This window comes from Equus caballus, chromosome 22, assembly GCF_041296265.1.
Source record: "Equus caballus isolate H_3958 breed thoroughbred chromosome 22, TB-T2T, whole genome shotgun sequence".
Lineage (NCBI taxonomy): Eukaryota > Metazoa > Chordata > Mammalia > Perissodactyla > Equidae > Equus > Equus caballus.
This window is the reverse complement of record NC_091705.1, coordinates 47,157,588-47,170,670: the sequence shown is the minus strand read 5'-3', so window position 1 is coordinate 47,170,670 and position 13,083 is coordinate 47,157,588. Positions and strand designations below refer to the sequence as shown.

Sequence of the window (13,083 nt, the reverse complement as noted above, 5' to 3'; positions counted from 1 at the left end):
CTAACGTAAGTGCTCTGAGCACGTTTAAAGCAGGCGAGGCTGAGCTGGGGTGTTCAATAGGTTAGGCGGATTAAATGCATTTTTGACTTAAGGATGTTTTCAGCTTATGGTGGGGTTATGGGGACATAACCCCACCATAAGTCGAGGAAGATCTTCACTTTATTACAAGCAGATTCATCATGCGTCTCTGAGCACGTCTTTTCATCTCTGCACCCCAGCACCTGCCACCTGCACGTTGCAGAAACCTGAAATTTCTGTGATTGGGGGCATGCACCCCGAGAGCTGTGTGAGGGCATTTGGCACCGCGGGAGAAACCAGGCCTGTTTCCTGCCATCTCAAATTTCCCTGTAAGTAATTTGAAACGTTACCTTATATCACAGCAACCATGGATAAACCGTGAGAAAGGAGGCAAAATTCACAAGAATTTTTAAGAATGGGAATAATAATTGTTATGAGAGCAACATCCGGTGCTGCCGGTGGCTGGCCCTGTTCCTGTGCACATATTCTCAGTGAGGGCTGCAGCGTGGGCGTTCAAGGGCTGACCTAAGGACCCACACAGCGACACGTGTGCAGCATCCCACACCACAGTAGACACAGAGTGAAGGTTCCAGGGCTGCTGAAGCCGATGAAGACTCAGACTAGCAGATGTGGATGTTAACCGCACCACTGATACCACCATGCACCAGAAGTGGACGTGAGCCGTCATATGTCATTTGCTTCTGCACTTGTAAGATGAGAGCATGACGCTGGGCATTAGGGGGTGAAGCCCAGTGGTTAGGGGCAAGGCTCTGGAACCTACAGTCTCACTAATCACAAGATGCTGGGACACAATTTCACCTCTCTGTGCCCAGAGCTGGGATGACAGTCCCACCCGGGACCACAGTCATACTTGAAAAGCAATCAGCTTGGTGTAATCTTTCCAACTTGCTGTTGATATTGTCATGAAATCTGGCATCAGAAGCTAGTGCTCCCCCTTCCACATGTCTGAAAGTTACCAAAGGGCACTCCTGCAGAAGAGAGAATCATCATCCACACAGGTTCCGGTATGAACCCAGAGCAGAACAAAGGCCCAGCGAGACCAACTCACCCCAGGTGGGCCAGCACGATTTCCGCTTCACAGCCTGAATGACAGCTTCTGGGGGAACGCCGTCTCCACACCTCAGTGCATTCTGTCCCCAGGAGCTAAAATAGACCAGCCTCACCTGCAGTGCATCTGGAGGATAGAGAGTCTCTGAACTCAGCTGACGCGCTATGTCCTGTCCCTCTGCCCTTACAGACATCAAGGGGCGGCTGCGGGGCTGCGGCCACACCCATGGATTTGTCCCCACGAGGCCATGCATCACATGAGGGGCACAGGCAAATGCGGAATGGGAAGACAGCACCCAGGCTCGCAGGCCACACATGCCATGGGCATTCTGAGTCCATGTCACGGGCAAAGACACAGAGGGTCAGGCACTGTTAGGACCCCCATGAGGTAGGAGGGAAGAGGCTGGAGGTGAATGACCCCCACGGCCACACAGCCCAGCCAGGCCCAGGTCAGCCCGACTCTGGGAACCCTGCTCTGGGTCACAGGAATGGGTGACTTGTGCCAAGTCACTAACATTTGCTCCCTCTGCCTCCCCTCGGGTCAGCTGGAATGGTGTTGACCTCGCTGGCTTGATCTGTATGATGCGTCGGGAACCACGTCTCTGGGCAGAAGCAGCCCAGATGCATCTGGCGCTCATGGGATTTTCCATCTCTCCCTACAGTCCCCAAAGCAAAGAACTGGGGAAGATGTGGAAAGTCAACTGGTCCATGGGTCTGCTCCCGAGTGGCCTCCCCAACACCACCCCACCCCCAACAGCAAAGCAGAACCCACTGAGTGCGTGTGAGCTAAATTCATGGCTTTTCCTCTGGGACTCAACGGTAACCATCAGAACAATCTTCTTTTCCTTCTTCGAAACTCCTTAACGTAAACTCCCAGAATGGAACGTTCAGTTAAAATGCGCAAACTGTCACCCTGGCTCTTCACACACAGCGCACTATTTTTGAGTCACCAGGCTGCCGGCAGTGGGAAGGGCATGTGGACAACCACCTCACTGGGGCTGGGTATCATTATTTAGTTCACTATTATGTACATGAATATTATTAAAAAGAAACATTTAAAAATAATATTATTTAAAAGCGTTATCGTCATTTTGATTGGGGATGAAACATTCTTTGTTTTTATGAATTTTTCTGTCTGCAGTTACTAGTGAGGTTGAATTATCTTCCACATATTTGTCTGGAAATTTTCTTCCCTCCCTCCTGAACCATGCGGGCCAGGCGTTACCCACCGATCTGGTGGGGTCCTCCTGCAGTCTCTGACAACTGGTCTTCCTTCTCGAACAATGACATCGTCTCACTCAATGCATTTTTCCTCCTCCTCTTTTTTCATTTCTGGAAATGTTGCTCATGTAGATAATCCATTAAAAAAAACACTGATGTGTAAAAATGAGCATTGTAGTTTTATTTTAAAAATACAGATTTTTGAGGCAAACTAAAAGTCTACTGGTGGGAGGCAAGAGCAGAGCAGGCAGATGCGTCTCCTCAGATACCATCTATGGCTATTAAAGGTGAACATTTGAACACCATGTAATGGTATGGAAATCCCTTCTGATGTGATTTTCTCCATAAAAAAAAATACATATTTTTATTTACACTTTTATAGTTAAAATCTAGAAATGGATTTGAAATCATGTATAGAAAAATATACCCCAAAAAGATAAAATTAAGAGTTAAGGAAATTGAGGCAAAGGGCATACAACAGAAGGTCAAACACAGACATACACCCCAAATGACACAATGCAGTTGCCACAGGTGGCTGCACACTTGGCTCTGAGCTTCCTAGTGGCCACAGCAAAAGGGGAAACACAAATAATTACAAAATGTGCATTCTCCTTAAGATACCAACAGGCAGCTATTAGAGAGACGCACAGCTTATTTTGATCCTGAGGCCTCAGAGAACAGTCTTTCAAAGGTCCTGAGGAAGGGGGCACAGTGTAGCATAAGGTGGCAGTGACACTTAGGAAAGAAGGGCTCTGTTAAAATATAGATTCCTACTCAAGAGATCTGGAGTGAGGCCTGGGAACTTGTGTTTTTATAAAGCTCCCTGGTGATCTGGAGGCACAGCCAGACGTGGGAACTGGTGTGGACCAGATGACCCATTACCCACCCCATGTTCCTGCTGTGCGAGCGTGGGCAAGTGACTGCACTCTTCTGAGCCAGTTTTCCTCAGGTGAAAAATAGGACCATTAATAGTACTGACCCCGAGGAGTTCTTATGAGGCTTCAAGGACATAACATGCACAAAGCAATCAGCAGGAAGCTGGTACACAGAAGACACCGAGTGAATGTTAGCAACGAACATTATTCATCACCATGCTTCTCTGTCCCCACCCTGGATGGAGCCCACGGGACTGGATTCTAGTCACTCAGGACGAACCGGGCTCCTACCCAGCACTGCGGTTGAGAGGAGGGAAACCGGCAAACACTTATGGATGGGTGTCTGCTGTGATACAATTCCCCACCCGTTACAACCAAGCTTCAACACCTAGGGAAGGAGCGGCTTCCTTTCCAGCAATTAAGAGTCATTTTTTTCTACTAAGCCCCCCAAAAATAAGGCTTCTGTATTTTCAAAACTCTGTGCACAGAACTGATGCCCTGCCCGGTGCTCACCTCTCCCTGCAGCTTCAGCGGAAAGAAGGTACCATGGCTGATGCTCGGGTCCAGCCACGCCCATGACTAAGCAGCGCCAATCTCCATCCCCAGCAGCAAAAGCATCAAGCCTCCTCCCGAAAATTCCGCACACTTCAGGGCGAGCATGGGGCTGGGAGCAGCGGCACACAACATTTTTTTTCCAGGGAACTTATGTTTTCCTGGAGGCCCGAGTGGCAGCAGCCTGTTCTGGATGCGGCAGAACAAAATGTACAAAGAGACCAGCTCGAGGATCATTTAATGCCTGTGTTAACATGCTAAGTACCAACTCCTGGAGGACACCACAAAGCCGTAATCAGCTCCTCACGATGCGGCCCCAGGGCGGAGGACCCCCACGGGACAGTTAATAGATGGTTCGTGCATCTCTCAGAGGGCGCCTGCCCAGTTCCTGGGTCTCCAGGAAAATTACACAAGTCACAAAGAACAACAATAATCATATTATCAACAATGACGCCAACACCACTACTGGGCCTGCTGGCTCTTCGGCCCTCCAGGTACTGTTTATACAGCGGACAGAGCTCAATCCTCACAGGAGGCCTGCTGCTCAGTGTCCCTGCACAGCTGACACCCAGCCCAGGAGCGTGCCCAGCCGCACCCGCAAGAGCAGCAGCTGCATCCCCCTTGGTGTCCCCTGCCAGGAACACGCAGTTATATGCTTCTACAGGGACTAACCTGGAACCTTCCAAAGGGCCCCAGGAGGAAGGTGCTGCCACTGTCTCCATTCCACCAGGAGGGAGCTGCAGAGCAGCTGTGACTGGAAGGCTGGATTTGAACTGGCCCGTCCACATTTCTCCGAAGCCTGCGCTTGACCAAGAATCTCTTTCTGGATCTTTTCACTAACTTCCACTGCTCCACATTGGGGAACATTCTGCATCATGTCCCACGGTCCCCACCGTAACAGAGACAGGAAGAATCTTGCACCCAGGGGCCCCGTGTTGGCTGGAGCCTGAATGTGCCCTGATAGAAGCCAAACCAATATAAGAAAATGCCAAGCTGTGACTATGACAAATGAGCCACAGCAGCCAGTGCCTTCCCTTCCAGAAAATGCCTCACCAGAGACCCCAGCTTGTGTTCTGTGGGGCCGCCTGTCTGACTCCTACCCCGCCTCCTCCCAGCTGTGGACTCTGGGCAAGTTCCTTCACCTCTTGTTAAGGCTTAGTTTTCCCATCTGTAAGATGGAGATGATAATAACACTGCCTTTATTGGGTTCCTGCAAGGATTAAATTAAATGAGGGAAAGTGAGTGAAACTTAGTGCTTGGGGCTGGTGCTTAAGAAAGGAAAGCTCTGGGCACCCTGACTGCCAGCTCCCCCTAAACGGCAGGCATATGACAGGGCTGCAGCGATACAACCCGTGCCCTTGTGCGCAATCTCCAGAACACGCCTACTGTGTGAAGCGCGGGAGCTGTGGGTCTTTACTCTGCCCATTCATTCACACACGTTTTAAAGGTAAGTGGGCTCCTACAGAAAGACGAGTCTGACTTCACTCTGGTCCCCAGACCCAGCACACAGTGTGTGTCGTGGGTGGGAGGCTGGTGGTGACACGGACCAGTTCATCCAGAAAAGCCCCAGGAGCACCAAGAAGATAAAGTATTAAGGATATGGAAATAAAAAAGCAAAACAAAAACACCAACTGCACTTCAGGGTACGATGGATGGCACGTTGCCACGGCAACCAGAGGCTGAATTATTCAGCAAGCGGTGGCAGAAGAATCTCTAATGGGAGGCGAAGCAAAGACAAAGGGATCCAATTAAACCACTTCTGCAGGGGAAACAGCCTGGCCGGCCAGGAAGCCTCCGTATTGCCTCCTGGGAGGCGATTTCTGCACTGCTGTTCCTCTGCCTCTAATTCTGGGGGTTGCTTTTCCATTTTTAAACACAGTGACAAATGTCCAAGATTTAAAATTAGTTACAGATTCCGTGAGTAATGGAGTAAATCCAGTCCAGAGCCTGTGTTTCAGTGCCTCTTACTTAGGGGGCTTTCGAGGTCCTGGGCACGGGTTCCCGGCATCCCTTTTCCCCTCCCCTCTGCACCTGCAGGCAGGCGTGCGGGCCCCAGACTTCTCTTCCTGCCAGCATCATCATCATAATTTTGTCCTATTTTTGAATCACACATAGTATCAGTGATTACTCACTATTTTCCTTCTTTAAATTAATTCATTTAATACTCTATTTTGAAGAACTTGGTTTATCAAATAGAAACAACTATCAATTGGCAGAGTTTTAGAAGGCAGTTGCAAAAATAATAGGTGTACATATAATTTTTTTGACCTCTGGGTAGGGAAGGATTTTTCAAACATGGCACAAATAGTATAACCCTGAAGTCTATCAGAGGTCGGCAAGCTTTGTCCCATGGGCCTCCGCCTGTGTTTGTGAATAAAGTTTTATTGGCACACAGCCATGCCCATTCATTACATATCGGCTATGGATGTGTTAGTGCTACAAGAGTAGAGCTGTGTAGTTACAATAGACACCATCAGGTCCACAAAGCCAAAAATAGTCACCATCTGGCCCTAACAGAAGAAGGCTGCTGACGCCTCAAGTATATGATTGGTAATCTGAAAAATGAAAAACTTCTGCACAGCAAAGGAAAGCAGGAACAAAATGAAAATACAAGCCCCAAACAAGGAGAAGAGCTGTGCAGCTCACAAAACCGGGAAAGGATTGGAAGCCACAAGGATTGGAGGCCACAATTTCCAACGTAAACTCCTAAAATCATTAGGAAAGGAAAACTGCAGGTAAAGTACATGAAAAGAAACAACCAAAAAGCCAATAAACAACTGAAAAAAATGTTCAATCTTACTAGAAATAAGAGAAATGAAAAACCAAACCTCACGCGATGGCACATCCCAACAACGAGGCCGGCAACAACAAACACCGAGCCTGATCAATTCACAAATTCCCTTTGCCACAGTGATTGGCTCAGGGACGTGCGTGTGATCCAAACTTGACCAGTTGGCCCCTTCTGTGCCCTTGACCAAGGCGATTGGTTCAGGAATGGACACCCGACCCAAGTAAACCAATGAGACCCCATCCTGGGGCTTTTCCCGGGTTGGAGGAAGGAGACCTTGTCGTTCAGCCGCTCCTGTGCAGATGGAAGTCTGAAGCTTCCCAGGCCAGGCTGCGGAGCGAGACGGCCAGAGAACAAATCCACACAGAGCAAAGAGGAGTCGAGAAACAGAAACAGACCCACTCCTGTAAATGCCACGTGAGCACCTAGATCCAGTCATGCCTGCAGCATACGCAAATGCTATAAGCCCCATGAGGGCAGACAGCACCTCCACCTTGTTCACCGTGGTACCTAGTACCCTGCACAGCAGCTGGTACATTGCACATATTCAGCAAAGAACTGCTGAAAATATAACTGGATGAATGTGGCCTGTCCCCCAATGAAAGGAAAGGAGAAGTTTGCAAAGAGATGGAAGAGGCAGGGAGAGGATCAAGACGGACCATCCCACCACGACTCAAGCAGGTAGGCAGGAGGCTTTGTTATTGATGTACCTTCTCCCTGTGGCTTCTCATCTGAGCCTCAGAACACCCTGATGGACAGACAGGAAGGGAATCTCTTCTCCTTTATTTAAAAAGGATACGTAACCAGAGCAGCAGGCCCATGAGTCAGTGGCCAACGTCGATTAGGATGAGGCAATGCTGACTTAACGGGAAATGAACACCTTCAGGCCCCCAGGGGTCTGCAGACCAAGATGCCGTCATCGCGGCGGCGACACTCCACGGCGACTGCAGGTGGGGCACAGTGCTCCTCCCCGGTGGTTCACTTTATGTGCTGGGAACTGGACGTCCAGAGAGGCGGGGCTCTGTACTCCAGGGCTCCTGCCCACCTGGCCAGGAGCCGGATCGTGGCAGCCTGTGGTCCAGCACAGGGCTGGGAGCCTTGCTCACAGGGGGAGGCTGTCAGGGACACATTGAGGCAATAGCCATCAAAGTCCCGATCGTGGTGGTGGCAGCAAGTCCCTCAGGGCATTCCAGGACAAGGAAGTTGTCCCCGTCACCTCCCCTGGCCCACAGTCTGACACTCCATCCACTGCACCAGTGACTCCCCAGAGGTCAAAGAACCACTCCCGCTGCTGTAAGTGAGGTCTGGGCATGTGGGTCTGGGTGGACACGCCACAGCCCACCAAGAACACCTGCAGCCACAGCGGAGGCCAGGGCCAATGCCGGACGTGGCACAGCCCATGCGGCTGTGAACGTGGGCGTCCCAGCACCCTCAGGTTTCTCCGAACTTCGGCTGACGGGCCTCCAGCACAGCTTTGTGACTGCAGCTGCATTTCCCAAAAGGGGCCTTGAGATGCCTCTGCGGTGCCCAGGGAGGAAAGGTCTCAGGTGCATACGGCGGGGCAAAGACACGCCGCACCCTCCCACAGAGCTACCATGTGCATTATCGCATCAAAGGCTCCGATAGGTCCAGAGGCAAATAAACCACTTGTGTAATGCTTTCCCAAACTTACTTGGTCATGGAGAACCTGTTTGCACCTAACGCCTGTCATCTTTTCAGGGGACCTCTGAGAGATGACGCCAGTGACAGGGGCTGACCTAAGTCTTGGGGGGGTCCTGTCCTGCACTCATCCTGCCCACTGTCCTGGGGTGCATGCCTGAGGCGAACCCTCCTCTTCCTCTGTGACTCTCGGATCCCTTCTGAGGGACGGATGCACCATGCTTCTCGCCTGCCCACAGCGTTTATTGAGCATCCTGGCTGTACAAAGCACCGAGGGGGTCGGCCCCACAGGAAGAGGGCTGTGGCACCTGCTGCTCTCCAGGGATGCAGGAGCTAACGGGAGGGGTCTCCATCACCCACGGCTGTACCTCTAGCAACTGCCACAGCGCCTGATCCCGAAGGAGTGAAATACATGTCACACGATGACATTTCAGGCAACGACGGACGGACTGCGTTTATGACGGTGGTCCCACAAGAGCAGTACCACAGAGCCTAGGTGTGTAGAGGCTGTACCATCTAGGTTTGTGGAAGTGCACTCTATGATGTTCACACAACAACAGAATCACCTAACGATGAATTTCTCAGAATGTGTCCCTGTTGTTAAGCGACACATGACTGTAGGTCTTTATCGAATGACCAGACACAGCGACAAACGCTTGATGGTCTGACAATGTCACTCCAACACCGGGAGTTTTCTCAACCTGTTAATATCAGGGGATTCATTAAAATGTGCCTTCCTGCGCCTGAGACAGTGAACTGCAGGTCTGGGTGGGTCTTATCAATCTGCATTTTAAACAGTTTCTCCATGGGAACCCTGTTCTTGGGTCAGGAGGCCCCGGACACCACTAGGCATTTTGACAGCGATCTGTGACCTGTGCCTCAGGCAGCCTTGGCCACACAGCTTAGAGCCAGCGCAGGACGAGGGGCAGCGAGGACACTGCTTCCAGCCTCACCAGCCAAACAGTGACCCCAGCGAGTCCCTGAGCACCTAACACGTGGCAGGGGCTCTCAAATGCGCCTTCTTTATAGGATCTCCCTGAAAACTCGCCATGACCTTGAAAACGTCAGCACCCTGCTTTACAGATGAGAAAACCAAGATGGGGGATAAGGTCACTTGCCCAAGGTCACCCAGCACGTCAGCACAGAGCATGATTCCAAGCCCCCAGGACTCTGGCTGGGGACCTCTGCAGTCTGTGAGGGTGCCTCGCTGAACCCGCCCTCCTCTGTTGCCGGCCTGGCAGCTGGCATCACCCCCATTTTACAGGCAAGAAAACCGAGGCCCTGAGAATCCCGAGCCTAGGGTCTCGGCTTCACCCGCTCACACTCACTGCCTTCCCCCTGAAAAACTCAAGGGAAGGGTCTCAGGGGCACTGAGAACACTGAGGCCCAAGGCCCCCGCAGAGAGCAGAGACAAGGCCCATCTACCCAAGACCAAGAGCCCTGTGCCTCAGGAAGAGGAAAGACCACCTGGAGCAGCAATCCAGGGGCCTGCAGATCAGTGCTTCCGAGCGTGCGATTCCGGCCCCCAGGGGACACTTGGCAACACTGGACACATTTTTAGTTCTCACAGGTAGAGCCCAGGGATGCTGCTAAATGTCCTACCATGCACAGGATGGCCCCCACCACAGGGTTATCCAACCCCAAATGTCAAGAGCGCTGAAGCCGGGAGACCCCGCTCCAGACCCTCGCTGCTCCCAGTGGCCCACAAACGGCAGAGCTGGCATCCCCTGGGAGCATGTCCCAGTGCAGACCCTTGGGCCCCGCCACAGACCTGCTGAATCAGAACCTGCATTCTCCCCTGCAAGGTCCCCGCAGCTGACTTGGATGCAGGGCAGTGAGAAGCACTGATCAAGAGCAAATCAACGGGGGCACAGGGACAGTGCCGCCCTGGGGGCTGGTCCGGCTCGCTTTCAGGGTGCTGTCTCTCTGCTGTGCAGGGCCAGCCTGTTTAAAGAGGAAAGTGGAAGGCTGGAGGGTATCCAGGACACTGTCCCCTCAAGTGCAGCCCTGCACGGACAGGGTCGTATCCCATAAAGGGAAGAGAGAGGTGGGGAAGATGCCAGCAGGAGGTTGGCTGTGGTGCCAGGATCATGCGCCCGCCCTTGTTAATATTTCCTCTCCCACACCCACACACGCAACTCAGGGCTACCGTCTGGCCCCACTCTTTGGGGATCAGGGGAAACAGGCTCACCCTATTGCAAGGGTCTGATTCCCGTCTGAAAGCCCACCGGCGCACACTCAGCCCTTCTCAGCCCTCTTTGTGGCAAGGGACACTCGCGAGGCCTGGGACGCGGATGAGGCTCCGGGTTCCGGACCCCAGTTGCTCTGGTTCTTGAAAAGCAACCTAGAGAGTTGTCAACACTTGAAAGCCGCCGCGTTTTCACATTCCCGCCCCTGACTCGTAGTCAAGGCATCCATGTCAGGGCACGACTGGACCCCAACAGAGCTTGGTCATGAAGACACAGCTCCACGTGGTCCTGTGCCATAGCACAGCGGATCTCCAGCCAGTGACCACACGGGGGGCTCTCGGGGACTGCAAGGCAGAGGGCACTCTCTCGTGGCTCTGGGTCACAGCCAGGCAGCAGACGGGTTTGACTTGGTGCATATGCAGTCTCCCCCAAATACACAGACTTCCAGCTTTTCTTGAAAAACTTAGAGGATTTGGCAATACTGGATGCACACTCTTGCAGGAAAATGATGAGGTGGAGGTAAATAGGGACTTTCCCCCCAACCCGGCCTCTGACAAGGCATGTCCTTGCCACTCTGCCACAGTCCCTCCCAACTGCAACCCCTTCACTCCTTCAGGCACGTTGCTTAGCTCCCACAGAACAGTGTTCTCCACTGGGGGTGATTTGCCCCCCAGGGGACATCTGGCAATGTGTGGGGACAGTGTTGGTTGTCACAGGGGGGATGTAATGTGTAAAGGCCAGGGATGCCGCTAAGCATCTGACAGTGTACCAGATGGCCCCCCCATGACAAAGAACTGTCTGGTCCCAAGCGTTGACAGCGGTGAGGCTGAGGAACGCTGCTGCAGGCGCCGCGTCTGGGAGCCCTGGGAGAGCACAGCTGGGGGAAGGCGAGACCTCAGAGGGGCTCGGGCTGCAAGGCCGGAGCAGGGCCTTTACTTCTGTCTACACACTGCTACTTACTTGGAGAGTTTCATTTCAATCTGCTGCCGAATTTCCTGCCTTTCTTCATCAGTCCTCCTGGGGAAAATATTCCGGTCTTCCAATTCCTGCTTGCTGGGCCGGTTCCTTAGTTTCACTGCCAAGAGCTCCTTCTTGCATTTCCTGGGCAGTGTTCCTAGGAGAGCCATTGGAGGGAGGGAAGAAGGGCAATAAGAACACAGGTGTTAGTGAGGCACTGGCTTGTCAATGCAGCCGCTCACCTGTTGCAGGAAGGAATCTGGACCAGAGCAATGAGGTACACTGTCTTGTACCTCGTGGTGCCTTCCAACAGATGGTGGGCAAGACAGGGAGAAAGAGATGCCACCATCTGCCTTCTCTAAGGCCCCTCACCCCGAGACCACACGTTCCATGGGTGGAGAATGGACCATACATCGCGGGTCTCCAGGGACAGTCCTGATTGACACTGTTACCCCAGGGTAATTATTAATAGCACCTGCTTTTTCTTTCAAAAGTGTCTGAGTTTGGATCATAACTTACAGTTACTTTACCCATGGCAGTCCTGCCCCATGTGATCCCACTCTCCCACTGCCCCCGGCCTGTGGGGTTTCTTCACTTCCTGGAATGTCCCAGCTCAGGGGCTTTGCATCATGTCTTTCCTCTGCCTACCTCCCTGCTCTGCCTGGACCACCCAGGCCTGGCCTTGAACCATCCCCTCAAAGAGGCCCAATGGGGACTCCAATCCCCCCCACATCACCCTATCAACTCCTCCTCTATCTGATCTCTTTCTTGTTCTTTAGTTTGTCGTCTGTCTTCTCCACTAGACTTTCAGTTCAAAGACAGTTTGCTCTCCTGGGTCCTAGAATAATGTTGACACAGTAGGTTATCAACGAACATTGCTGGGAGAACGAATGAGTGGGTTGATTCAGGGTCCACGAGGTTGAGACCGACCTTTGTGTTCTGCACGTGACCAGAATCAGCTGAGTGAAATCAGGGCACAAGTAAGAGCTTTGGGAATAAAACATTTAAATTGGCCTAAGAGCAGAAATGGGTTTGGCTGCGTTCACATGCAGAGAAGCCTTGGTCATTAGCATGCTAGGTAAAGGATGGTGTTCTGGTTAACTGAGGTTTCTGAATAACAGAGTCCCCAGCCGCCCCTGGCAACTGCAGGTGGGACCGTCAGCAGGTCAACGCAGAGCAGAATGCAGACTGCGGTCCGAGCGTGTGGTTCTGCCGTTTAACTAGGGTGTGCATTTAACTCCTGGGGGCTCAGATCATCAACCAAGATGGTCACCCCCATGGACGGAGGCACGCTTTATTTCTTAAGAAAACTGGCTCCCAAAAGATGGAAGTACAAAAGAAGAAATAAGTCCAATCACAGGATAGTTTAACAGAAGTTCGGGATAAAGTAAGGCACAAAAAGTTGAACTCAGCTGAGGCTTGAATTTCTAACATGAACTTGTTTGCTGTCTGTTTTACAGAGAAAGAGAAAAATAATGACTCCAGCCTGAGGTTAACAGCTGTATAAGTGACTAGGGTCCTGTATTTATAAAATCAGAAGGAGCCTCAAGAAGTCACATGCATTTTTCAGCTGGTCTTTACAGCGTGTCTGGGAGAAACTGACAGCCAGGGTGGCATTTACGGATTAAGGGCGTCTCAAAGGTCCCAGGACAAACCTGTCACGAATGTCAAGGGTCTGACACGGCAGGAGGGAGTGCCAGTTTCAGAGAACTATGATATGCCTAACCATAAAACTACACTGAATGTGGTTTAATTG

General features: G+C 51.8%; 1 protein-coding gene across 3 annotated transcripts in view; it reads right to left on the bottom strand.

Moving 5' to 3' along the window:
• The window catches only part of PHACTR3 (phosphatase and actin regulator 3), a 244,159-nt gene that overhangs the window by 34,425 nt on the left and 196,651 nt on the right, over positions 1–13,083 (bottom strand). For all 3 annotated transcript variants that reach the window (XM_023626836.2, XM_005604830.4, XM_070247447.1), the window contains exon 8: positions 11,331–11,484. In XM_023626836.2, the coding sequence (XP_023482604.1) occupies positions 11,331–11,484 (154 nt within the window). The remainder of the gene's footprint in view (positions 1–11,330; positions 11,485–13,083) is intronic.